Source organism: Oryctolagus cuniculus, chromosome 3, assembly GCF_964237555.1.
Source record: "Oryctolagus cuniculus chromosome 3, mOryCun1.1, whole genome shotgun sequence".
Classification (NCBI taxonomy): Eukaryota; Metazoa; Chordata; class Mammalia; order Lagomorpha; family Leporidae; genus Oryctolagus; species Oryctolagus cuniculus.
In genome coordinates this window covers 182,091,076-182,119,006 of record NC_091434.1, presented here as the reverse complement: position 1 = coordinate 182,119,006, position 27,931 = coordinate 182,091,076, and the positions used below count along the sequence as shown (strand labels likewise).

At 42.1% G+C, this 27,931-nt stretch overlaps 1 protein-coding gene across 1 annotated transcript in view; it reads left to right on the top strand.

The window, feature by feature from the left end:
- The window catches only part of LOC100358478 (maltase-glucoamylase), a 170,825-nt gene that overhangs the window by 8,897 nt on the left and 133,997 nt on the right, over nucleotides 1-27,931 (top strand). The window contains exons 3-14 of the mRNA XM_070069892.1: nucleotides 1,113-1,183; nucleotides 12,361-12,481; nucleotides 13,356-13,465; nucleotides 14,437-14,588; nucleotides 15,378-15,549; nucleotides 17,087-17,186; nucleotides 19,052-19,164; nucleotides 19,514-19,639; nucleotides 23,695-23,826; nucleotides 23,953-24,069; nucleotides 25,875-25,988; nucleotides 27,294-27,378. Coding sequence (XP_069925993.1) covers nucleotides 1,113-1,183; nucleotides 12,361-12,481; nucleotides 13,356-13,465; nucleotides 14,437-14,588; nucleotides 15,378-15,549; nucleotides 17,087-17,186; nucleotides 19,052-19,164; nucleotides 19,514-19,639; nucleotides 23,695-23,826; nucleotides 23,953-24,069; nucleotides 25,875-25,988; nucleotides 27,294-27,378 — 1,413 coding nt within the window. The remainder of the gene's footprint in view (nucleotides 1-1,112; nucleotides 1,184-12,360; nucleotides 12,482-13,355; nucleotides 13,466-14,436; nucleotides 14,589-15,377; nucleotides 15,550-17,086; nucleotides 17,187-19,051; nucleotides 19,165-19,513; nucleotides 19,640-23,694; nucleotides 23,827-23,952; nucleotides 24,070-25,874; nucleotides 25,989-27,293; nucleotides 27,379-27,931) is intronic.

Genomic DNA, 27,931 nt, shown 5'->3' with positions numbered 1-27,931 from the left:
TGGATGTGTGTGTACATGTGACGGTGTGTGTACATGTGATGGTGTGTGTGCGTGTGCATGTGTGTACATGTGATGGTGTGTGTGTACATGTGGTGGTTTGTGTGTGTACATGTGATGGTGTGTGTGCATGTGTGTACATATGATGGTGTGTGTGTACATGTGATGGTGTGTGTTGTGTACATGTGATGGTGTGTGTGTACATGTGATGGTGTGTGTGTACATGTGATGGTGTGTGTGTGTGCGTGTGTGTGTACATATGATGGTGTGTGTACATGTGATGGGGTGTGTGTGTACATGTGATGGGGTGTGTGTGTGTGTACATGTGATGGTGTGTGTGCGTGTGCATGTGTGTACATGTGATGGTGTGTGTGTACATGTGGTGGTGTGTGTACATGTGATGGTGTGTGTGCATGTGTGTACATATGATGGTGTGTGTGTACATGTGATGGTGTGTGTGTACATGTGATGGGGTGTGTGTGTACATGTGATGGGGTGTGTGTGTGTGTACATGTGATGGGGTGTGTGTGTACATGTGATGGGGTGTGTGTGTGTGTGTGTACATGTGATGGGGTGTGAGCGGATGTTGCATTTCATGGAACACAAGTACAGCATTGGCAGTAGGTATTTATTGTAGGTTTTGATGTCTGACATTTTCATTTCCCAATTTAATTAGTACATTGCAGGATTCGACAATTGACACTTGAAACAATGTTTACTGAATGGTATTGGATGATTATAATCATGTTAATCATGAAAATTAGCAACACTCTTGTGTGAAAGGCAGTCAGATAAGTATATTGGCAACAGATATAGGCTCTTTTATTTATTTTTTAAGGAAACTACCTGAATTATTTTATTAAAAGTTTATTGAATTGTTTTATTCCCAAAGAGGGACTAGACTGTGCTATTCTTCATAATTTCTTATCTAATTTATTCAGGAGCAACTAAAACCCTAAAGCAGAGATTGGTGCAATATTTAATTCTTTAATTTTTTTAATTTGCCACTTTTTCTATTTGAAAATCCAATGCAAAGAAAACCACTTAAAAACTTCATTATTGTGACGTAAGCCATTATGAATTTATTGCTGAGTTCCCTGACTTTCTAATTTCAGATTCTGTCGAGTGCCCAGTGGTAGATGAATCGGAGCGGATAAACTGCATCCCTGACCAAACACCGACAAAGGTTTGAGTTATGGATCTTGTTTTGCTTTTAAGATTTATTTATGTATTTTAAAGGCAGAGTAACAGAGAGAGGGAGAGACAGAAAACTCCCCAAATGGCCAGAATAGCCAGGGCTGGGCCAGGCCAAGGCCAGAACCGGGAAATCTATCCTGGTCTCTCACATGGGTGGCAGAGATGCTCGGTGTTGCCTCTATTGCCTCCCAGATGTGTTAGTAGGAAGCTGGATTGGACGCAGAGCAGCCAGACTCAAACTAGGGACTCAGATATCAGATGTGGATAACTCAAGTGGCGGCGTAACCTTCTGCACTGCGATGCCCAGTATGGATATTGTTTTCATTTAAGAGTCCATGCCGTTTTTTACCTGCTTGTAACGCTCAGAGAATTGTTTGTTTTTTAGTCATTAATGTTTAAGCAAATTAATATTATCTCCCTGCTTGTTATGACAGTGTAGCTCAGGAGAGGAAGAGCTAAAAATTCCCTTCCAGATCCAGCAAATAAATTCACAGATTTCTCAGTCAAATTTATATTTCAGATAAATAATGAGTAAGATTTTAGTGTAAGTATGTCCCATGTGAGATTTGGGACTTACGAACAGTGTATTTGTCCTTTATCTGGCAACACAACTTGATCCCTAGCTCTTATAGACTATGCCCCTGTGTCTACTGTTGCCTTCTGTCTCACGTTCTCATTCCAAAATTCTAGAAGGTTGTCTAAGATCTACCATAAAAATTCATACACGTCGATAAAATATGACTTAAAATAAGGACACAGTTTCAAGAGTCATGTTTTTTGTTGGAAGAAGATTAAAATATCAGAGTAACGATAGTGCAGGCACTGGGGCGTTTACTTAAGTCCAGAAACAGAGAGAGGTCTTGGTCCTCTGCTGCAGTGCCGCTAATTATCACGATTGCACAGGGCTCTGCACAGACCATCTCAGTCTCCTGGTACCTTGAGAAGGGTGACGGGATCTGAATAGAAACAGCATGCAGCCTGCCTCTGAGGGAAACCCCCTGACACAGACGGCAGATCTGCGTCAGAAGTGGAACGGACACTTGCTGCATGCCACGCTTGGATGTGTCACCACCACACCTACTGCTGTAGCCATGTTATTCTCAGTGGGCTCCCATAATTCATCATTTCCAGACAGTTGCCTTTTCTTGGTTTTCCTAAAAGTCTTTTATACCAAAAGATATTTTTCCTTTCCTATTAGATGATAAATCTGCCCTAGTGGGTTACTTTTCTTGGGGACGTGGGATAAGATGAAGGCAGGTGTGAGTATGGAAGACAGATACATCAGAGTCATAATCTTGGTTATCTCTTTAGGCAAAGGTCAATGAATGAAGATAGGAAAATGAATGAGGAATGAAGTCTCAGTCCAAAAGCCCAATACTCTGAAATATCCAGGCGCTTGGTGTCTTGCAGCCCAAATTCTGATAATCAATATAATTTCCCATTTTCACGAGCCTTTTATTATTGGGGAGGTTATGTAGGTAGGAATGTGCCTGGATGTGTTGATAAAACAGCCAGGAGCCCCAGGCGACTGTAATAGTGTAAGGGAAGAGAATAGGAGGAGTTGAAGTCATGATGGAAAAGGAAGAGTTTAGACTCAGAGAGAGGAGGCTGTCTTTGATGTGCCCCTGACAGCTAGGAACATGAAGTGATCCATGTAACGGACAAAAAGTAAGAGGAGTAAGGACTTGGAAACAAAGGTGAAAGAACATAGAATAGGTAAAAGAGAAAGTGAATTTCCTGCATGGTGCCAAAATCAAAGATAAATAGGATTTTAACAGATGGAAGGAATGGACCATGACTTCAAGAGAGAAGAGATAATATACACAGAATTACAGAAGAGTAAATCATGGGGCACATACAGAACATATTGAAAGATCCCATATGGCCGACATACAGGGTAGGTACAATGAGAAGAGAAGACAACGTCTGAGATTAGAGGTAGGTAGAGGACTGTCAACATGCTGCTTTGTCAATAGGAATAGGAAGCTGTGGTCTAGATGCGTTGTACCTAAACAGGACGTTAGTGCACTAGGTATACAGAGTCCATGCCTGCCCATTTCCTTGCTCGTATCATTCAGTGCCAGGGAACTAGTTAGCTGGAAACCCACCAGAAGACTAATGTATTCTGAATATGTATATTCTTCTACAACACCCATCCTGTAATTGGGCATTGGCAAACTTAAGATGTTATTACTGCCACAGTAATGTATCTTTGGTGTTTTATCATAAGGAATTTTAATAAATACCTGTAATTAAGTTTTTAAATTTAATTTTATTTATTTGAAAGGCAAAGTGACAGAAAGAGGGAGAAGCAGAGCGAGAAAATGAATTTCCATCAATTAGGTCACTCCCCAAATGGCTGCAATGCTGGGACTGAGCCAGGCCAAAGCCAATAGCCTGGGACTGCATCTGGATCTCCCATGCAGGTGGCAGAGGCCTGAGCACCTGGGCCGTCTCCCACTGCTTCCCCAGGCGCATTATCATGGCGCTGGATCAGAAGCACAGCTGCTGGGACTCTAACCAGTACACATATGGTGTCTCAAGTGGCAGCTGAGCGTGGTGTACCACGAGACTGGACCCTGTGATCAAGATTGTGGTGCCATTAATGACCTTTGGCTTCTTCTACATGTTGTGCCCAAGTGACTTGCTCTATGATCTTGACATGCTCCTCTTTCTGTAAAATTTTAACACATAAATTCGTACATGTTTATGGGGTGCCATATGCTGTTTCAATACAACTTTTAATTGTGTGCTTCCCAAATCAGGGTAAGCATATCTGTCTCCTCAAACATTTAACATTTGTTTTGATGGAAACACTCAAAATCCTTCTAGTTTTTTTCCTTTTAGATAAATAGATAGTACAAAATCACTATTTATAATAACCCAACTGAGCAGAATACCAGAGTTTCTTATTCGTACCTATAACTAATCAGCCCTTCTCTCTCTAAACCCCTCCCTCCTCCCTGTTCCCCCAGCCTCTGGTAACTGTCATTATGCCCTAAGTTCTATGAGATCAGCTTTTTAGATTCTACATATGGGCGAGACCACGTTGTCCTGGTATTTCTGTGCTTGGCTTACTTCTTTTATCATAGTGGCCTCCTGCTCCCTCCCTGTTATTGTAAATAACCAGGTCTCTTCCTCTCAATGGTTGAACAGGATTCCAATTCCACTGAGTGTGCGTGTGCTTCTCCTGTGCACTCTGCACTCTCAGAGATCAATACTGGTACCATCCATGACGTGGTTCCTCCTAGAAGGCATGTCTGTTCACTCTGATGCCTGCTTATGTATCCTGGAAACTAGATGCAGATCCAGCTGTTGTTGCGAGGATGAGTCAGTGGATGAGGATATACGAGGGTACTTCAACAAGTTCATGGAAAGTAGAGTTAAAGATAAGTTTATTCTGGTGCAAAATGTTTTGAAATCCATGCATAGTGTTTTTATCATGTGCATTCCACACACACTTATTAAAGTCCCCTTGTATTCGTGTGGCAGGAGGAGGATGAGAAGAAATTATGAACACCATAGAAGAGCTAGGCAGGATGTTCTGATAATGAGGTCATTACTGTATCATCTTCTCCTACTCTCTACACACTCTCTGATTATGTGTAAAAGAACTAACAGTATCTGGTTCTTCGCAGATGATTTTTGGTTGTAGATCCTATTGTTTATTATAATTTGAAACATTCATTTTAAAGGCATAGAGCAAGAGCAAGGCTGAGAGAGAGAGAGAGGGAGAGAGAGAGCTATCTATCTGCTGGCTCACGCCTAAATGCTCTCCACAGCTGGATCTGGGCCAAAACAAAGCCAGGAACTAGGAACTCAGTCCAGGTCCCCGACTGCGTGGCAGGGACACACCTGCTACCTCCTTGGGTGTGCATTAGCAGGAAGCTGGGATCGAGAGCAAAGCCTGGACTTGAGTCCAAACACTCTGCTATGAGACGCCAGCGTATCAACCTGTGGCTTAACCTCTGAGCCGAATGATCATCCCTCCCATTGTTTTTTGATCCCCATAATAAGAGGCAATCCTCTATACAGAACAGAAGAGAGCAACCTGTCAAGCCATCCTGAGTTCTCTATGGAGGATTTGTTTGGAGACAATGGACCTCAGGGTCCCTTGTCTGGGTCTCAGAACAAAAGATCTCTCAGGCATCTAACTCTAGTCCTGAAGGCAGGCTTTTGTCTGGGGGTTAAGATGTCACTTGAGACATCCTCATCCCGTATCCAAGTGCCTGGTGTCAAGTCCCAGCTCTGCTCCCAATTCTAACTCCCTGAGAATGCACACCCTAGGAGGTAGCAGCTGACAGCCCAGGTACTGGAGTCCCCGCCACCCCGTCAGAGACCTGGACTGAAACTTTGGATCCTGGCTTTGCCTGACCCAGGTTTGGCTGCTGCAGAATGAATCAATGAATGAGAGCTCTCTGTCTCTTTGCTTCTCAAATAAGTAGTTGAAAAAGAGATCCCTATTTACAATAAATGAATGAATGGATCAGTCAGTGTAGTCCTGGTATTTTGCAGTCACTTCCTGACATTGCTTCTGAATTTGATTCAGATTGTGTGTGTGATTAAAACTGCTTTCTTTACCGTCATATGGCCATCCTGTTTCTGCCTAACTCCAGTGCCTGTTGGAGTTCATTCTGAGTGGTGAGTGGCATTCAGACGTCACACTCTGCTAAAGGCCCTGTTTAACCCTGCGCCTCTAAGGTGTCACTTAGGTTGTACTCCCAGGAAGATTTTAGAGACAACTCTTTTCTACATGACAGCCTATCCTTTCTGCCGCCCTAATGAAGACATTTATCCCCAGGTCCAGAACTCAGAAAGTTCTCATTGATGGCAAAGGGCAGAAATAGGTAGTCAAATGTCAGATAGCCAGCTCAGGAAAGAGATCGTGGGGAATCATTTCAAACACTTTGATTTTCTGGGGCTAGTATGTACTGCAAGAACATGGAAGAGCAGGTTTACATACTTAAAATAAACTCACATGCCTTGTCATCACTGCAATATGATTAAGCTGAGAGCAGTCTAAAACTATGAGTTTTCCAAGGATTATATTAATATAAATGGTAATTTTAATGTTGATATTGAGGTAATTATATATATCATTCCTTGTTATCTTTTATGGCATGCATACTGCCTAATAATCTATCATTTATTTCACATACGATGTCTTTCCAAATTCCAGTTTCTTATCAATGTATTTAAGGAATCAAGTTTTGTGATAGGTCAGCAAGAAAAGTGCATTTTGCTAAGATCATCTTGAGTCTCCACCCTTCAGTTAAGAGCCATTATGTGGTGCCAGGAGCTGTAAAGTCCTTGATGCAGACTTTAGTTTATGTTCATGCCTTAAATTGCCAGAGCAGTCATTGGGCAAGGTCATGGTAGGGACAGGGTTCTAGGTTCTGCCTTGGCTCCTGAAACACTCCATGTGACTTTGTCACTTTCCATACATACGATGAAATTCTTATCAGAGAAATGAGGCAAGGTGCACGTAGATACATTTATTCATTAGACAGATGATGATGGAACACACTACTAAACTATGTGGCTAGAAAGATGTTAGAACAGTGACCACTGAGGGAAAAGCTTTTGGAAACTGTTGCAGTCTGATTTGGGGTACTAGGAAGTACAGATCCTGGCATGGAGAGGTGGCATCCTTGTTTAAAAGTTTTTGTCAGGCCTCACCTTGGGAAAGAATGAAGGGACCAGGTCAGCTTTCAAAATGTGACCCAAGATACACATAGAACAGTCTGTAACGAAGATATTTACCGAGGTGGATTAATTTTATTCACTCATTTATTCAAATTTGCAGCACATTGACATAGCCAGGAGACATTTTGGTGAATATAGAGTGATTTGAAATTTTAAAGTATTATATGTTTTCATATTCTACAATTCCCACTTCCATTTGAAACCATGATAAGATCCTTCATTCTCTGCATTGTCCTTGCATGGAGACTTTCTGGTTCTATCTTGTGTTCACAGCAGATCCTCCTGACATTAAAAAAAGTCTTAATTACCTATCAGAACAGAGGCCAAAAGAGATACAGAATATGAAGGTGATTGAAAATGAAACTCGATGAAGGGCGGGATGGGAGAGGGAGTGGGAGAGGGGAGGGCTGCGGGAGGGAGGGAGGTTGGGGGGGAGCCACAACAATACAAAAGTTGCACTTTGTATCACATTTATTAAATAAAAAAACATCAGGAGGAAAAAGCCATTGTAATTCATAAACTGTACTTTGGAAATTTATATTTATTAAATTAAAGTTAAAAAAAAGAGATACAGAAATTGAGTCCTTTAAAAATGTACTTGTATTTGGAATCTCGTTTATTTGAGGTCATGTGTAAGGCTTGTGGGATTACCTTCAGGTCACTGCAAAGGGATTCTGAGCAGGGGTGAGTGACTGAGAGCCCTGCTCATGCACATTGGCTCCGCACTCACTCCATGGTGGACCAGCACGCCGGTGGTCTTAGTCCATTTGTGTTGCTATAGAAAATGCCGGAGACTCAGCAGTCTCTGCTCCTCCACTTCCGATCCAGCTCTCTGCTGTGGCCTGGGAAGGCAGTGGAGGATGGCCCAAGTCCTTGGGCCCCTGCACCCACATAGGAGACCTGGAAGAAACTCCAGGCTCCTGGCTTCAGATTGGCCCAGTTCTGGCCATTGTGGCTATTTGGGGAGTGAACCAGTGGATAGAAGACTCTCTCTCTCTGTCTCTCTGTCTCTCTCTCTCTCTCTCTGCCCCCCCACCCTCTGTAACTATGACTTTCAAATAAATAAAATAAATCTTAAAAATTTTGTTAATATAAACAGAATAGATTTCATGTGTTTCATAGACACAATTCTAAGAAGATAACCATACATTTTACCTAGACAATATTATGTCTGGCAGTAAAAATGATTAACTTCATTTTTTTCATTCTTACTGGTTTTCTTTCTTTTCTTGTCTTTTGTCTTGTTGAAACCTCCAGTATACTTTTAAATTATTAGCTGTTAGGCATGGGTTAGTCGTCTTTCTAATAAAAAAAAATGCTGCTAACCTGTCACTATTTAGTAAGATGCTTAATTATTGGCTTTTTGTGGATATCCATTTTCACACTCAGGAAGTTACTTTTTATTCCTCATTTGCCAACAATTTTGTCATGAATATCTGAGACTTTAAATAATTATATGATGCACTTTCACTAGTAAGTTATTATGATAGGTTACACAAGTGAATTTTCTAATTTTTTTAAAAGATTTATTTATTTATTTGAAAGTCAGAGTTACACAGAAAGAGAAAGAGGCAGAGAGAGAGAGAGAGAGAGAGAGAGGTATCTTCCATCCGATGGTTTACTTCCCAGAAGGCTGCAATGGCCGGATCTGTGCCAATCCAAAGCTAGGAGCCAGGAGTTTCTTCCTGGTCTTTCACATGGGTGCAGGGGTCCAAGGACTTGGGCCATCCTCCACAGCCTTCTCAGGTCATAGCAGAGTGCTGGATCAGAAGTGGAGCAGCCGGGACTTGAACTAGCGCACATATGGGAGGCTGACACTGCAGATGGTGGCTTTACCCACTACGCCACAGGAGCAACCCCTGAATTTTCTAATATTAAAGGACTCTTGTATTTCTAGAAGCAACACTACTTGGTCATTTATGTAGTGTATTGCTGATTTCTGTTGCTGATGTTGCATGTGCTTTTTTCTTTAGTTTCTGTATTTAGGTTCATGTGTAAGACTCAACTCTAGTTCTCCTTTTCCTTCGTGTGAGTTTTTGGTGTAAAACACCTTCTTTGCTTCTGCTCTTCTCTCTTTTTCAAGTGTTAAGAGATTTTGGGAGTTGGAGGCGGCTAGGAGATGAATACAGTAAAGTGCGACTGGAGCTTAAACAGTGGTTTCTCTCCATTCCTGAGCCTTCTTCCATCCTTGTGTTAGTGTTGGTGCCGCAGCCCATACCCAGTGGTCTCTGTGTATCCATGGGAGGTGTTCCAGAACCTTTCAATGATACAAAAATCTGAAGATTTGGTAAAAATGGCATGGTATTTGCTTACCACCTTTTAATCCTCCTGTGTACCTTAAATCATCTTTAGATTACGTATAATACCTAATACCCTGTAAAAGCTAAAACAGTAGTTGTCATACTGTATTGTTTCAGGAAAAAATATGAGCATGTTGAGTACAGATCCAGTATATTTCTGAGTATTTTCTATGTGCTGTTGATTGAATCTACAAAGGCAGACCCCATGAATGGTTTCCACTATATCTTCATTAAGTAAAAAGCAAAGTATCTTTACATCCTCTTCTACTTCACTGACAATTACTGAGGGATCTCTAGAAATATCCCATTATATGCTATCCTCCTTTATTTTGTGATTTTTAAAGATTTCTACATGTATTTTAAATCTTTATTATTAGGTATGTAACCAATTTGAGCGGTGATGTCACCATGGTGGCTTGAAATTTTGATCATCAGATCATAACAGTTTTTTTCAGTGCTTTTGTGAGCTGAAGTTTTGGTTGTATGATTTATAAGAAGCTTTTAATTGGGTTTATTTTTCAATGTAATTTATATGTGTCTTTTAAGTGTTTCAACAGTGTGATAATTGCTGTGACTTTGTTTTTCCTAATATTTTGTCTTTTTCCTTTAATTTGTTCCATTTTTTTCTAATGTACTACTTCTGGCCCCATTCTTTGCCTGCTTCTAAAACTACTTTTTCCCCTCAAGACAATTTGATTTTATTTTAAAACCAGAATGACAGAGACAAGGATAAAGGAGAGAAATCTTCAGTCTACCAGTTCACTTCCCAAATGGCCACAGTGGCCAGGGATGGGCCAGGCTGAAACCAGAGACCAGGAACCGCATCCAGATCTCCCACGTAGGTGACAGAGCCCAAGCAATGGGGTTACTGTCTCCAGGTGCATTAACAGGGAGCTGGACTGGAAGCAGAGTAGCTAAGACATGCGTTGGCACTCCGATGTGGTTTGCTGAAGCCACACTTGGTGGCTTAACTCACAGCACCAAAATGTCGGTTGAGGATTGCTCCGCTTCACCTCTGCCCTCAATGCGGTAGTTACACCTGCTGTGTTATTTTGGCAGTATCTGTTAGATTTTAATTCTCATATTCAGCCCTAGCAGTGTTTTGCCCTGGCTCTAATTCTTCTGTGCACCGTCATCCTCCTGACGGCACCATCCTTCCTGGCCTCCCTCCACCACTGTTTTCCAGGCATCCGGTGCTTCACTCCCATCTGGCATGTCATGCTCTGCTTCTCCTCCCACAGTTCACAGTCGCTGGGCCCCATGGCAGGCAGGGTGGGCGTTTTCCAGTTGGCCAACTTTCCTTCCTGCTTTGGCCACTTGATCTTTGCCCTTTCCAGTTAAATAAAAACCTTATTAAGCCCTGGAGAGTGTACAGAGGTCCTTCGGCTTGACACCCTTTTCAACACCCTTCTCTTCTGTCACACTCAAGTTCCATATGGACAGATTTTGCAGAAAAGAATGAACTCGTCCCTGCTGGCTACAGCTGAGTGCTCGGCCTCTCATGGATCCTGCAGTGACGTTAACCATTACAGATCTTGCTTTCCACCTTTGATTCGGGTTGAGCATCCCTAATTTATAAATCTGGAATCCAAAATGCTCAAAAAACCTGGAACATTTTGAGTGCTGCATGCTGGCATCAGTGGGAAATTCTACACCAAGAAGCTTTATTTCAGGCACAGCACTCTTATAAAATCATGATATAATATAAAATTGCCTTCGGGCTATGTATGTAAGATTTATCATGAATCAATGCATTTCATGTTTACATCATTTCACATAACAGAAACCCAGTCTGTGTTGGCTATCTGCAAAAGGCAGCATTTGATTGAGTCTGATTATACAGCTAAGCAAAAAACAATTTTTGGCTCTCCTCTTCCAGGCATTGCCATGTCCTCTTGATAGATTCAACCAGAGTAGAGAGGAAAGGAAGTGGGCAGTGAGGGAGCCACATTCTGGTTTTGCTGTCCAAGGGGTAGGGAACCTTTGGCAGGTCACTTCACCTCGGTTTATTTTTGTCTCTGTGGGCCTCAGGTTCTGCCTGTAAAAGTGATTTGGCAGAATATATTCACTACCTATGCTGTGTAAGAAAACACCCAGCACATAATGACTTAACATCACGAACAGTACAGTCCCCAGCTTCTCCACTTGCAATCTGGCCTTGCTTAGCTGGATGCCCATCACGGAAGGCGGCAAACACAGAGTCCAAGGAACGGTGGGATGACTCTCTTTTCAGGATCACTCGTGATTATTGGCAAGATTCATTCCACCAGATGTCACTGTACTCAGAAGGTCAGATTTTTTCTGAGCCTCGGAACTCACTTAGTTCCCTACCACGTGGACTGTTCCACGGTCGCACACCTTGCTTCCCCTAGAGAAAGGAGTGCAGCAGAGGAGCAGCAGGGTGGAAGCCACAGTCTCTCTGTGATCCAGTCTTGGAAGCGCCATGCCATCATTTGCTGTAGTTTCTGTTGGTTAGAAGTCACTAGGCTCGGCCACACTCAGTGGGAGAGATTTCGTTGTCCTGGCTGCTTCTCCTAAGTTGGTCGACGTGAGAAAGACGTTAGAGCCATTGTCGTCCCCGCTTGATTCTCATTAATTGTGGTCTAAAGCACCTTTCTTAAATAAGCTTTGGAGTCTATCTGGGAGTCAAGGAACGAGGACTTGCTGTGGGAGGAGTTAGGAGGTTGTGTACATATATATGTCACATGTTACATGTGTGTAATATGCACACATATGTAATACATATATTTAAAAGCTAAAGTAAAATTGGTTTGATTTGAAAACTTCTGAATAAAGTTGACTGAAAGTTTTTTTTGTTTGTTCTAAAAGCCAAAACCAATGTGAATGAATGTGCATTTGCATTTTTGTGTTACTGGCTATGTAGTCATATTACAGTTTAGAATATTTAAATATATTTATTACTTTTATTGTTATAAAAATATGGGGTACATTGTGCTTCCTATTCTGTTATAGAGGAAAGACACAGGCCAGAAATATTGGCTGTGAGTAGACACCCTGTCACTGTTCGAGATACAGCATGATTTCTCTAATAATTGAACATTTCCTTATTTGTAACCACAATCTCATTAGATGCTTTATGTTTTATAAATGACAGTATTATGTAACTTAATGGGTGACATTGACTGACTTCTTGTTTCAGGCCACTTGTGAGCAGCGTGGCTGCTGCTGGAATCCTCAGGGAGCTATAACTGTGCCTTGGTGCTACTATTCCAAGAATCACGGCTACCAAGTGCAGAGTGATCTTGTAAACACAAATGCAGGTAAGCCAGAGTCTGCCAGGAGGCGGGAGGTCTGGGTCCTCTGGAGCTCTGGCCGTGTGCGCGGTTCTGCTCTGCAGGGCCACTCCACCATGTGTGACAGAGACGGGCATTGCTCTGAACCAATCTATTTTAGCACCAAAAGAAACTCAGTCTGTGCCTCGGGAGCTTGGAGACCATGTTCTGTTTCCAGCTTTGCCTTTGTGTACCTTTGTACATCTGTAATCACCATGACATTTTTGGCCCTCATGTCTATCACTTTTGGAGTAGGGGATTTGGACTCTGTAACTGCTGACTCTGATTTGAGGGAGTAGAACCAATTCCAATTTTACCCAAATTCTACAAAAGTCACCTAGACAGCGTCAGTGTTTATGAACTTAACATGCCCTCTTCTTACTTTGGGGAGGCTCTTGGTGTAGACAAAGAGGCATGTTCCCCATTCCAGCTGCTCTTGGCTTATGGGGTTCTTGGAATAAGGTCACACTTCTACCTATTTACCATTTACTTAGGGAAGTGACATCAACACCATCAACGTACATGTCGCCTATAATGTCATCTAGAAATGACTGAGAAGGAATACAGCAGATGTGCACATTGGGGCTGAGCGTGTAAAGAGTATCTGGTTAACACAAAATGATTGATGGACTGGCGGATTGAGCTAGATCTTTGAGGGAGGATTTGGGGTAGCTGTTATAGAAGAGCAACACAGTGCTAGCTTCAGATTCTGGCTCCAGAACATGCGTGTGGGAGATTGGACACACATCATCTCTTCCCTTCTTTTGGGAAATAAAAAGTATTTCATCAACTCCTATGATATAAAATTTAATTTTATGTGGCTTTAAGTTAAAAAGTGGCTAATTTCTTCTCTACATATTAGGATTCACAGCCCAGTTGAAAAGTCTGTCTTCTTCATCTCCCTTCGGAAATGATGTTGAAAACGTCCTTCTCACGGCAGAATACCAGACATCTAACCGTTTCCACTTTAAGGTTGTAGTTTGTTTGTTTTTAAAAGATTTGTTTTATTTATTTGATTGACACAGTGACAGAGGCAGAGGCTTAAACAGGGAGAGAGATATTCCGTACATTGATTCATTCCCTAAAAGCCATGATAGTTGGGGCAGGGCCAGGCCAAGGCCAGGAGCCAGGAACTCTATCCAGGTCTCCCACTTGGGTGCAGGGGTCCGAGTACTTGAGCCATCTTCCACTTCTTTACTGAGTGCATTAGCAGGGAGCTGGATTGGAAGCAGAGCAACTGGGATTAGGACACATGCTTTAACATGGGATCTGGCACCACAGGCCACAGCTTAATCCACTGTTCCACAATGCTGGCCTGAGTATTTTTAAAAAGTTTATTTATTTATTTTTATGTGTTTGAGTGGGATAGAGGCAGAGAGAGAGAGAGAGAGAGAGAGAGAGAGAAGAGAGAGAAAACTTCCATCTCTGGTTCACTCCCCAAATGCCCATAACACCCAGGAGGTCTGGGCGAGGCTGAAACTCATCTGGTTCTCCCAGTGGATGGCAACCACTTGAGACATGGTCTGCTGTCTCCCAGCATTTCATTAGCAGGAAGTTGAATTAAAAGTACAGTAGCTGGGACTTGAGTCAGGTACTCAACATAGGCTGGGGTCTTCCAAATGGCAGCTTAACCCTCTGTACCACAATATCTATCCCTACAGTTTATTTTTCAAGAACTTTTTTGAGAGGAATTATCACAGTTCTGAATTTTCTAGAGATAATCCACCTTGATAAACTTGTTGTATTTCTCTTTACCTAAAAAGTAACTTATATTCATAGTTGCTAAACATGTGAATTTGGTGCCATAATGGCAGTTAATTATTCTGTGGTTTCCAGCACAGCAGGCATAGATATGGGGAAGCACTGGTGTTGGGAAGGACAATTCTGTTTTTGACTATAGCAAAGGTTTTGTTTTGACTTTCTCTCTCCTATTCTCTCTGCAGTTAACTGACCCAACCAAGACCAGGTATGAAGTACCCCACGAGCACGTGCAGCCCTTCCATGGAAGTGCTGCCTCCTCCTTGAACTACCAAGTTGAGGTCTCCAAAGAGCCGTTTAGCATCAAAGTGACCAGAAGAAGCAACGATCGTCTTCTGTAAGTTTCGGACACCTCTTTGGGGGTCACAGTAGGAAGACTATGGATAAGGGGTTCTGAGAGCCTGAGGAATGGTGCCTTTCAGCAGTGTTCCTCAGTTATGCCCTGTGTCGGTGACCAGACTCCGCCTCCACGTGTGTGTTGTTCTGTGCCCTCCTTTCTCTTCCTTCCTTCTGTTTGGCCATTTTTACCCTTTATTTCTCTATTCCTTTTCTCCACTGATGTAACCACTTGCCTACTAGTGAATATTCACTGAACATCTCCTGTCACATAAGTAGTGTGCTCAGGGCAGGTGGCAGGGCCTCTGGGGGGCAAACGTAAGAAACGTCCGGTTGCCCCTCTTCCAGGCCAGCTCTCTGCTGTGGCCCGGGAAGGCAGTGGAGGATGGCCCAAGTGCTTGGGCCCTGCACCCCATGGGAGACCAGGAGAAGCACCCGGCTCCTGCCATTGGATCAGAGCGGTGCGCTGGCCGCAGCGTGCCGGCCGCGGCGGCCATTGGAGGGTGAACCAACGGCAAAGGAAGACCTTTCTCTCTGTCTCTCTCTCACTGTCCACTCTGCCTGTCAAAAAAAAACAAACAAACAAACAAACAAACAAAAAAACAACCAAACCAAAAACGTGTCACATGGTATCTACCCTTGAGGAGTCTTAAACTCTTGGTGTCTGTGGAGCAATATCACAGGAGGTAAATGGGAACGCTGAGTCACTGAGTCTTAAAGAACACTTTTCTAAGCAGTTATGATCTGCATATCCCAACTGCCCACCTGCCCCCGTGTTTCCACCTGTTAGGTTTGATTCGAGCATTGGGCCGCTCCTGTTTGCTGATCAGTTCCTGCAGTTCTCCATCCGCCTGCCCAGCGCCAACGTGTATGGTCTGGGGGAACATGTGCACCAACAGTACCGGCATGATATGAATTGGAAGACCTGGCCTATTTTTACCAGGGACACAACCCCCAGTGAGGTAAGATTTTAGGATGGGCCCCTTTCTACTGAGTTTTTGAAGGGTATTTCTAGTCATACAACCCAGTAGTTAAGGTAAAGTTCTAGAGTGACACTTTCTGCATTTAAATTCTGTCCCTACTATTTCCCAGTTGTGTGTTCTGGGCAAGTTAATTCCTTATCTATGAAATGAGGATAATCCTTATAGGGTTCTGTTGAGAAATAAATGAACTGATGCCTGCAAACTCTCCAAAAGATTGCCTTCTACATAGAAAGCACTCAGTAAATGCCAACTACTTTAAACTCTGTTTTCCCTATGAAATAAACATATTATTATTATCTATACTTTGAACAACAGTGGATTATGATTTCCAGATTTTTAGGCTGATCTTTGAAAAATCACTGATTTGTCAGCAACATAGAATGAAGTCCCAGCCATAGCCATGTATGAGTCATTGTTTGCACAATGAATGATTAGGTGGTCAAAGTTTCATTTTTGCTATTACTGTTTTATTTTGCCTTTGTGTGTTTTGACTGCTAAAATTCGAAGCAGTGCTGATTCCCAGCTTAGAAGTACTCTGTCATTTGGGGACTTCTTGATTAAGGAGAACTAATGCCTGGATATAAGATCATAGCAATAATTTATTATGCAACTATTTTTATGTATTATGTTTATTTCACAAACCAACTCAGAAAAAAACATAATTTTCCCATTTAATAGGTGAAACTGAGGCTCAGGGAAGCCAACTTAGCCCAAGTAAAATAATTTGTAAATGGCAGGGAAAGGACCCACTCTTTACGTGCTCTGACATAAAGTACGTGCTTTCTGCCATACATCTGCCTGCCAGAGAAGCCGAGAAGGTGCTGGGTCAGAGCTACTTATCTAGGAGTGGCTGGTGGTCATTATTCATTTGAGCAACTGCAGATGCTGGCAAACCATGTAAATCTTTGCACCCACATGTAAGAGATGAACGCTCACTTAATTAAGATCTTCATGTAATTCATAAATACATCAACTTTTGAAAACATTGTTCTAGACTGGTGGAGTTATTTTGGGAAATTAAAAAAAAAACACAATAGCAATGTCCGTTTCCACCCCCAGGAATTTTGTTCCCATGGATCTGGGGTGCAGTCTGTGTTGAGAACTCCCTTGCTGTGGAGTCTTAGCCTTCAGCTCCTTATGGTTGCTTCATTCATGTTAAATCTTTGTGCTTTCGCAAATGATGTTGAGTTAAGAACTGGCATCTTTGAGAGGGGTACCTCTTTGAATTATGGTTTGAAAATCCCCACCCTTCCACCTTGTCACATATAATACAACCTCCACTCCTACTCAATGAATGGTCACAGCTGGCTCATTTATATGAAAGCACTGGATCATGTGGTTAATTAACATCAGCCAAATACAGGTCCCACGTTCTAAAATGTATTCATATCTTCATGGACTTTGAATTTCTTGGCAGTTACTCACAGGTTAAAGATGGATTTCCTAAGCCAATCCAACCATATGGTGGTTAGACTACTTGGTGGTAAATTTTTTCTTCTTAATTATCTTCCTTTAGGATGGAACTAACCTGTATGGTGCTCAGACATTCTTCCTGTGCCTGGAAGATGCAAGTGGATTGTCCTTTGGGGTATTTCTGATGAACAGCAACGCCATGGGTAAAAGACCAATGAACATTCGTAAACAGCAGTGACCTGAGTTCAGTCCCTGTCCCTTTATGAATGACTGAGACGCAGGTTAAGGCTTACATGTTCCCTTTCTGCCTCCTTACCTGTGGACCCATGACAGCCGCGAGCCAGGGGGTTGTCTTTGAGCTCAGCATTTCCCTGAATCTCTTGCCCCTGTTAGAGTATTAGCATCATTAGAATTAGAATTTCTTCTTCTATTGCAGAGTTAGTATAATGAGCTCATCCCTGCAATCTGTTCAGACAATATCTCCCATTTCCCTCCCCCCCTTCTTCTTAGCCTTTCATTCAGTAGACCCTAGCAGTGAATCACCACAGACAGAGGAGATGGATCAGAACCTCCTAGGTTGATGGTGGGTGTAGGGTACTGACCTCTGCCCTTTTCACCGTTGAGCACCACTGCATTAGCAGACAAGTGCTACTCAAAGTGTGGTCTGTGGCTGGTTCACAAACCGCTTCAGGGCCACAGTAAGCATGGAAACTGAGAGTAAACCGTGCTGGCAGCATCTAAGCACGTATATAAAACTTCGCCCAGTAACTCATTCCCATGTTATTTTACAAAGTTGTCTCTTTGTAATTAATTGGAAATTAAAAAGAAAAGATCTGATGCTTTACCACAGAGTATTTGTAAAATCTTCCAAGTGATCCAAGATGATTGTAAGATAACCAATAAATGAATCTAAGCCACCTAATTCTAAGAGCCTAAGAGAATCTTAGATGATGCTAAGGCAGTGAGGATATCCGATAGTCCAAGAATAGACTGAGATAAGATAAGGCTGTACAGTCTCAGGTAGATGAAAGGAATCCAAACACAAGCTCAACTGGACTTAATGGGAAAGGCCACACGATCCTACATATTCTGCGCATGTTGTTCCTCTGACGGAAAAGTACGTTTAAGTTGATCTGGACGCAAGCCAAGACTGAAAGGCAGTTTCCGAGAAGGGTCGTTGGAACGTAGAGGGATTCTGAATTTGTGAGGTCATCTCTGACACTTTTTAGTTCAGCTCTTGTTTGGTGTGAAGTTCACTGAGGTTGGTTCCTCCTTGTGCCTGATTGGGTTACAGCCTTAGCAATACTGCTGGAACTGGAGGCGGGAATGACATGGTTGTGACTGGGAAAGGATGGAAACATTTCCTCTGCCCTGTTGTGTTTGGTTCTTGGGAGCCTGCAGATGAAACTGACAAAATGATTAAGAAGAGAAAAGAAAGTTTATTTACATGTACAACACGCATTCGCACTGGAATGCTCAATAATGTGTAACTCCAAGGGGTGGTGAGCACGTCGCTTGTGTACCATTTTAATAGGGAAAGCTTATGGGAAAAAATGACTTTTGGGATAGGTAAATTGTCCCTTAGGAAAGTGCATTGGTGATAAGTGGTCTTGGAACAGTGTCTGGGTATGGTGCACAGTGTCTCAGAGAGGATTTGAGTTGCTCCATAGGGCAGGATTTGTGACAACCGAGTTTTCTTGAGAAGGCCTACTTTCAGGGCAATCAGGGACTTCAGCAACTTAATGCCATTAGTCCCTAATGACTTTTATGCCACAGTGGCTTCTTCCGGGCCCCTTGATGAGTCTGGTTGGCTTTCCTTAGTGTGCTGCCACAAGGAGCTGGGGTGTCCCCATCACCTATTATTAAAAACGTCCGCAGAACACATGCCCTGACTCCCGTTTGTGCTGAGATGCTGATCTTCAGTCTCGCCCTTTGCATGAAAAGTGCGAGGCATTAGGATCACATTATTAGTGTTCAGATAGCCAGTGATTTTCGGTTTAACAGCTTGTAGGTATTACTCCAGAATGAATTCTAATTTCTGTTTTTCTTTCACTCTTAATCTTTCAAGAGGTTGCCCTCCAGCCTGCCCCAGCAGTCACTTACCGCACCATCGGGGGAATTCTCGACTTCTATGTGTTCTTGGGAGACACACCCGAGCAAGTTGTTCAAGAATATCTAGAGGTAAAGTTAGGGTATCATGGCTGTTACTGAGGAAATCCTAAATAGCATCCATTCTTAAAAACAGGCAAGTATGACCCACAAAAATCACTTCTAAAAATTTGAGACATTAGAGAACAAATGAAACTTGCCTTAAAATATTCAGTGTTATGAAAAGGGGGGAGAATACAAAGACGCACAAACATTGCCCTGTGCTCAGTGGTTTGTAAAGCATATGGAAACAGAGTAGCACGCAGCCGTTCACGAATCAGTGTGTTGGAAAGCGAAATATGTTTTATGCCCCAAGCCAACACATAGAAAAAGTTTTATCAAAGGTAGCGTATTGTCTAATTCTCATTTCACAATTTTCCAGCTCATTGGACGGCCAGCCCTACCTTCATACTGGGCTCTTGGATTTCACCTCAGTCGTTACGAGTATGGAACCCTGGATAACATGAGACAAGTCGTGGAGAGAAACCGTGCCGCACAACTCCCTTATGTAAGTCAGGCGTGAACAATTCCTCTAGGACTAGCCCTCCAACATCGGAGTGCCTGGGTTTGACTCCCAAGTGCAGCTCCTGACCACAGCTCCCAGCCAGTGAAGACCCTGCGATGCCTCAAGCAATTGGATTCCTGCCTCCCACAGAGGAGACCTGGATAGCGTTACCAGCTCTCAGATTTGGCTGTGGCCAAGTCCTAACCTTTGTAGGCATTTGGGGAGTGAACCAGTGATAGGAGCTCGCTGTCTGTCTCTCTCTTTCTACCCCTCTCTGTTTCTCAAATAAATAAAAATTAAAAGAAAACCTACAGCAACAGCAAATAAACTTCTCCAAAAATAAATTCCCTTGAGGAATAAACAACTATTTTTACTTTATCAATTTGAATTTTTATATTTTGAAATATAATGATTTTATATATTTGGAATTTCAGACATTTTTGTCGAATCAATGTTTCTTTAAGGAACCCTTAGTCTTGATAGTAGGAAATAATATTTAGAGATTATGATTATGGTTTAGGAGGCAATCAGGTTTTTTCCTCTGGCTTTATCATAAAATATTTTTGTAAAACTTACTTGTGCTTACTGTTTTGACTCCATTTTACAAAATGCATTTTTACTTGAATTCTAAAGCTGTTTCTCTAAGTGTGGATTGTAGAATATTAATGCTTCTCAGTGTAGATTTTCTTGGCTAACTCACGATGTCACGGCAGAGACTTACCATTAAAGTGATGTCTTACTTTAAGAAATTCTAAGTTTCAGTTATAAGCTCAATTCTTAGGTTCAGCATCAGATAAAAATTGTGCAGATCCACATCCACTCTTCTACTCCTTGACAAACGATGTTTTCACAAATATTGTAAGAAGAAATTCAGGAAGGGGAGTAATTTTAAATCCTAAGGACTTAGGCAAAAAAAAAAAATTGTACTACTGGACACAGTCTGGAGTCATCTGGGTTAGCATCCTTTGCTCACTGATGATATGTGAGGCTAAGTTCCTGGAAATAACTGGACCAAGATTGTATAGCTAGTTGCAGTGTAAATGCTGCATAATTCAATGGATTTAAAAATTCATGTAACAAGTTTTACAATCATCTGTTTTTTTCACTAGTACTTTGATTGCTATTGAATTGGTAATAAATCAACATTTTGGAATTGGGGGAAAGAAAGTTCATAAATAAATGTTTAAAAGAAGCACTTAGGGGTCAAATATATGGCACAGTGGTTAAAATGGTGCTTGGGGCAACTGTACTGTCTATTGGAGTGTCTGGGTTCAAGTCCTACTTCCATTTTTTTTTAAAGATTTTATTTATTTATTTGAGAGGTAGAGTTACAGACAGTGAGAGGGAAAGACAGAGAGTAAGGTCTTCCTTCCAGTGGTTCACCCCCCAGATGGCTGCAACGGCTGGAGGTGCGTGGATCTGAAGCCAGGAGCCAGGTGCTTCTTCCTGGTCTCCCACACCGAGGCAGGGGCCCAAGGACTTCGGCCATCTTCTACTGCCTTCCCATGCCATAGCAGAGAGCTGGATTGGAAGAAGGGCAGCCAGGACTAGAACTGGCATCCATATGGGATGCTGGCGCCACAGGCAGAGGATGAACCTACTGTGCCACACGCTGGCCCCTCCGTTTTCGATTCTTGCTTCCTGCTATGAGAACTCTGGGAGGCAGCAGAGATGACTCTGACTCAAGTACTTGGGTCTCTGCTGCTCATACAAGGGATACAGGTTGAGTTCTCGGTCCCTGGCTTTAGCATTTGGGAAGTGAATCAGCAGATGGAACACTTCTCTTTATTTGGCTTGGTCTCACTGCCTTTCAAATGAGATGAAAATAAATACCCCAAACAGCACTCTGACCTCAGAATCAGCTCTTACGGCATTTGGATCTGGCTGGAAAGCCCAGGAGAGCATTTCAGGCATGGAAAGCCAAGACACTGTGGCAAAAAATGACCTACATGAGGGATCTCTATGAGTGAGACCCTGGTGGAAAGAAGGGGCCTTTCTCTGAAGGGAGGAGAGAACTTCCACTGTGCATATGGCCTTGTCTAAATACCGATGGAGTTCGTGGGCTTAAAAGGCTTCCATAGCCTTGGCAGCTCATGACAAGAGCCTCTGGTGGTCACTGATGTCAAAAATAAGAGTATTAATTGTTACATTAACAACAGGAGTCACTGTGTACTTACTCCCCATGCAGGCCCTCTGTCCTTAATCTGTTGCACTATGCAAATTAATGGTAAAAATAGTCTTCAAACAGTTCTTTATACTTGGTGTGTTTGTGTGGGTACAAACAGTGGAAATCTCTACTTAGTGTAGAGTTGATCTTCTGTATATAAAGTGAATTAAAGATGAATCTTAATGAAAAATGGAATGGGAGAGAGAGTAGGAGATAGGATGGGGGTGAGAGTGGGAGAGTGGGAATGGGGGGAAGAAATACTATATTCCTAAAAGCTGTACATATAAAATTTGTATTCATTAAATAAAAACCTTAAAAAAGAAAATAAATAAAAAATTTAAAATATCATGTTATAGAATTGAGAATTAACAGGAGTAGGAATACTGAGGAAACAGGGGGTGGGGTTGGAGGAGGAGAGCAGAAAATTCTAGTAGGTCAAGATATTTAGGTAGGTGTATCTACTGTCTGTTCTGGCCACATATCCCACTGTTCTTTATTCTCTGGGACTCATCAGGTTTATACAAATGGGGGTAGGGAGTGGATAGCAGGTAAAGTGCAGAGACAGGATTGAGGTAAAAGATAATTGGCACAACCAGAGTAATAGTAGATTCTCATGGCAGGCACTATGCTAGATGCCTGCTTTAGTTATCTATAAATGGCCCCATTTTAATATCAAAACCCATCTAAGATTATAGACCTCATTTAATATTCTAAGTCCTGTTTAATATCAGAAAAGCTGGGGCCGGTGACATGGCTCACTTGGTTAATCTTCAACTTGCAGCACCACATCCCATGTAGGCGCCGGGTTCTAGTCCCGGTTGCTCCTCTTCTCTGCTGTGGCCCGGGAAGGCAGTGGAGGATGGCCCAAGTGCTTGGGCCTGCACCCCGTGGGAGACCAGGAGGAAGCACCTGGCTCCTGGCTTCGGATCAGTGTAGCTGTGGCCGTAGCGGCCATCTGGGGGATGAACCAATGGAAGGAAGACCTTTCTCTCTGTCTCTCTCTCTCACTGTCTAACTGTCAAATAAAAAAAATTAGAAAAGCAGAGTAGCTTGTTTCCATGCTTGCATCTCTAATGTGATGGTGGCTTTCTATTTTCCATGCGGTTCTCCTCACATATGGATAGAATTCCCTTCTTCAGTGATCCAGGGAGTGAAAAAATGAAATATTACCAACACGCAGTGAAGTGGAATGTGAAAGCAAACACTTAGACATGGACTAGAAAACTGTTAACTGAGCTGAGTGTTGTGTCCAAGTTTAAGTAGACAAAAGGATGTGGTACCTGCATGTAATAAAGCATTTGTATGCTTTGAATGGATAAATTTGAATGTGTTTATTATATTGGCTATAGTGGTATTGGAGATTTTGCAAGGAATGCAAGGGGGAGAGCCCCAAAGTCTCTACTATAATCTTCTCTCCTCTCTAACCATTCCCTAGAAGACACAAACTGGCTATTAGAACAACAGCAGATTTCATTCTAGTTCCTAGTATTTTCATACAGACAAAATTAGGACAGAATAAACACCAGAAACTTGGAAGTAGAGAGAAGAAACAGAACAAAATGTGGGGTAGAAAATAAGGGAGATGTGTGGGGGCAGTAGTGCCTTCCCACCTTTTCCTTGTGGATGTGGTAAAAGTCGTGTAGTGTGTGTGTCTTCAATGCCTGGGTGATTTTGTCATCAGTATACAGTTAACCTGATTGCAAGGGTGAGACGATTTGCTTTTGAAATTATTCTTGGAAAATAAGCACTTGGATACCAGGGACCGAGTACTAACCAGGGAAAGCCCAGCACAGAGTCAGCCTTGATCTCAGGAGTCCTGACGATGACTTGATTGACCCCATTTAACGGGGAAATGCCTAGGCACTAAGTTGTGGACTCTGTGTATCTGCAGGACGTTCAGCATGCTGACATTGACTACATGGACGAGAGGAAGGACTTCACCTATGATCCAGTGGACTTCAGCGGCTTTCCCGAGTTTGTTGAGGAGTTACACAGTAATGGGCAGAAATTGGTCATCATTGCGGTAGGTGATGCGATGCCCTCTTCCTTTTCATTATGCCCCCTCCCCTCCTGCATCCCCCGACTCTCAGTCTCCTTCAGTGCCTCCAGTTTACAGATAGTCTCGTCATTGCATTTTCTGCATTTTTAGGACCCAGCCATCTCTAACAACTCTCTCCCAAGTAATCCCTATGGCCCATATGACAGAGGTTCGGCTATGAAGATTTGGGTGAATGATTCAGACGGTGTGACTCCCATCGTTGGAGAGGTAACTTAGTGGGAAAGCCAGTGGGTATGTTGGTGGGGTCTGTTGGAAGTGCTGTGATAGAACATGTGTGTGATTGTTTAGATGTGCATTTTCGGATGCCTATGCAAGAGTACTTCAAAAAATTCACAGAAAAATAGAACTAAAAGATGTTTATTTTTGTTGCAATTTTTTTTTTTTGTAATCCATGCGTAGTGCTTTTATAGTACACATTTATCATCAACTTTTTGAGGAACCCTTATTTGCATGGACTGGTGACTAGTCTCTTCCCACATCACTTCACCGATACTCTCTGGTCAATGGCATAGTCACCTCCTGACCCATAAATCCAATGGAACTGTTCTGTCTCCCTTCGTACTCAATTTCTCTGCAGTATTTGACAAGGGTGATTGCTTCTTTCTCAAACCTTCATCTGTCCTTATTTTCTATGAAGTTATTAACTGCTGGTTCATTTATCATACCTCTGATGTTCCTTTCAGAATATGGTATCTTAGAAAAAGTGTTTAGGAAAGAAATATAGAAAAGTATTTGATATTATAAGTCATATGAGGTATCCATCAATAGATGAGTACATAAAGAAACTGTAGCGTATATATACAATGGAAAACAATTTATCCTCAAGAAATGAGATCCTGTCATTTGTAGCAAAGTGGATAGAACTGGAAGACATATTAAGTGAAATCAGCCAGAAAGACAAATTCTACATGTTCTCCATCATATGTTGAATCAAAAAATTCAGTCTGAACAAGAAGAATAATTGCTGGAAGCTAAGAGGATAGGGGCAATGAAGGAGGTTGGAGAATATGTACCAAATTGTAGTTAGCTAGAAAAAAAAGGTACTAGTGTTACCTAGCATAATGGGGTAACTATCGTTCATGGTAACCTGTTATATACTTTGTGAGCAAACTAAAGAGAATAGCTTCAAGGCTCTAATCATAAAATAATGACAGGGACCGGCTGTGGTGCAGTGGGTTAAAGCCCTGGCCTGAAGCTCCGGCATCCCATATGGGCACCAGTTCTAGTCCTGGCTGCTCGTCTTCCGATCCAGCTCTCTGCTATGGCCTGGGAAAGCAGTACAATATAGCCCAAGTTCTTGGGCCCCTGCACCCACGTGGGAAACCCAGAGGAAGCTCCTGGCTGCTGGCTTTGGATTGGCTCAGCTCTGGCTGTTGCAGCCATCTGGGGAGTGAACCACCGGATGGAAGACCTCTCTCTCTGTCTCTGCCTCTCTCTATAACTCTGTCTTTCAAATAAATAAAATAATCTTTAAAAAAATAAAAAAATAATGACAAAGGAAGGGTAGTATTAATCATTTTGATATAATCAGCACATGTTGATTGTCATTTTGCACCTCATAAATGTTTACAATTATTGATAATAAAAATTTTAAATGTTTTAATAAGTAAATTAATACATTTAATAAGTAAATTAAATACATTAAAAATAATGGACTGTTGAAATTGACACAGTGCTCTCTCTCACTTACCATTCTAGAATTGGGAGTAGAGAAACAAATAGGGAAGAGTGTGTCAGAGATAACGATTAGTAAGGGAGACAGCACTTTAATCCATTGATTCATGCCTTAAGGACCAGATAACTTCTTTAAAACTATGCTTTTCCTTGAGTGAGCATTTATTTAGCATTTGTTCTTAATAGCCTGAGTGAGTCACTTTCCCAACTGAGAAGGACCTGTGCCAGAGCATCTCTGGTGCTGTGACCATGTTAACGGGTTGATTTTTGCCAAGTAATTCGATTTATGCTATCATCACTTGATTTCCTTTTACCATGCTTTTCTTTTTATCCTGCAGGTCTGGCCTGGAACAACTGTGTTTCCTGATTACACTAATCCAACCTGTGCACTTTGGTGGGCAAATGAATTTGAGCTTTTCTACAATCAAGTGAAATTTGATGGAATTTGGATTGTGAGTTTGTAAACCTTTATTAGGTGGTAAATGTTCAGATTGTCTATTATCTATATCTGCATCTGTATCTATATCTATTATCTATCTACATCCATATCTGTATTTCTGTATCTGTGGGCCATAGGGAGAAGAGGAGAGCAAAGCAAGTATGACAGTCATTCTCAGTATTCCCTGTGTTACCGTCCGAGTAATTTCACTAAAACACATAGCTTACAATCAAAGCAGAAGGTTAGAGTGGAAGAAAGCTCAGACATTTTTTCCCCGAGTTTAGCTGTCCTTTTACAAATGAATGAGCTAAAACCAAGGTAGGGCATATACCCTTTACATTATGAGAAAGTTCATGAGTTGTTCAATTGCTAGTTCAAGGCTCTTTCATTTGAACAGGTTGGACAAGGAGATCAGAGCCAGAGAAACCGTGGGGGATGAAAAACAGCGATCCAGCTGACATTCAGCAAATTGTAGGGTGCTCTGGTGTTGGAAGATTTTCTATTTACAAGAGAATGGTAGAAAGTTCAAAAAGTATAGGTATATGAGAAGATGAAAGCAAAAATTTGTGCAAATGATAGCAACTAAAGGCATCCACCATCAATATTTTGATATGCAACCTTCGAGATCTTTCTTTACTTTTTTTTTTAAGATTTATGTATTTATTTGAAAGGCAGAGCTACATAGAGGCAGAGGTAGAGAGAGGTCTTCTATCCATTGGTTCACTTTCCAGATGGCTGCAATGGCCAGAGCCAGGAGCTTCTTCTGGGTCTCCCACGTGGGTGCAGGGGCCCAAGCACTTGGACCATTTTCCACTGCTTTCCCAGGCTATCACAGAGTGCTGGATTGGAACTGGAGCAGCTGGGACTTGAACCGGTGCCCGTATGGGATGCTGGCACTGCAGACAGTGGCTTTACCCACTATGCCACAGCACCAGCTCCCAGATCTTTCTTTTTCATAGCAAGTGGCTCGTGTGTACTTCCTCTCTGTCATCGTATGAATATGTATCTATGTGCGTGTGTATCCATAGTTGTATTTGTATATAGAAAGAATTTATTAGTTGATATATATAACATTTTATAAGTAGAAATTTCTTTCACTTATATTTGGAAATTGTTCATTTTCAGTGATTGACATATACAGTTTCGAGGGAGTAGGGTCTTTAATGAGTAGAAAAAAACAGAAAAATCCATTTCATTCCCTGCATTTAAAAATAATCTAGAATGTTTTCTCTGATCACTCCCACTCAAAAAAGAGACTTGATCAGTACTAGGCAAGAGATGGTCTTACTTTTTAAAGTTGATGCTCTGTGTCTTGTAGGATATGAATGAAGTGGCCAATTTTGTTGATGGTTCGGTTTCAGGATGTTCCACAAGCAACCTAAATTATCCTCCATTCACTCCGAGTAAGTCTTGGTGGTCAGCTTGGTTAAGGTGGCAATGTCTGATAATTTAAATTCATGGGATAGATCTGAGCAATCTGGCAGAGGAGTTTGTACGTGTGTGCACATAGTGAAAGTAAACTGTGGTAATTTAAAAAGAAACTAAGACAGCATCAAATAAAAAACATGCTGGGCAGACCAGGGAGCATATGGCCTAGAAGCCACAGCTGGTGGCTAATCTATGTCACCCACAGGGCAGGGCTTGTCAGAGCCCGGAGAAGCACGCTTGGTCTTCAGGTGAGGGTGAAGTCTACTGATATCCATTGTGTGAAAAACAGACTTGGACCAGGGGATGAGAGGGCGCCCAGACCCGTGGCCTGAGAAGTCAGTGACTGTGTTGTTACTGAACTTTGACTGAACATTGAACGACTTTATCTCTCAGGGTGTGCCTTGAAATCACAGCACTAGCTGTAGTTCAAAGAAAACCAGAAACTCAAAGAGCTTCTAGGATTATAGCGTTTTATGAAGACTACAGGAATAGATCAGGGCAGATAGGTCAGAATCGAATGTTGAGGGC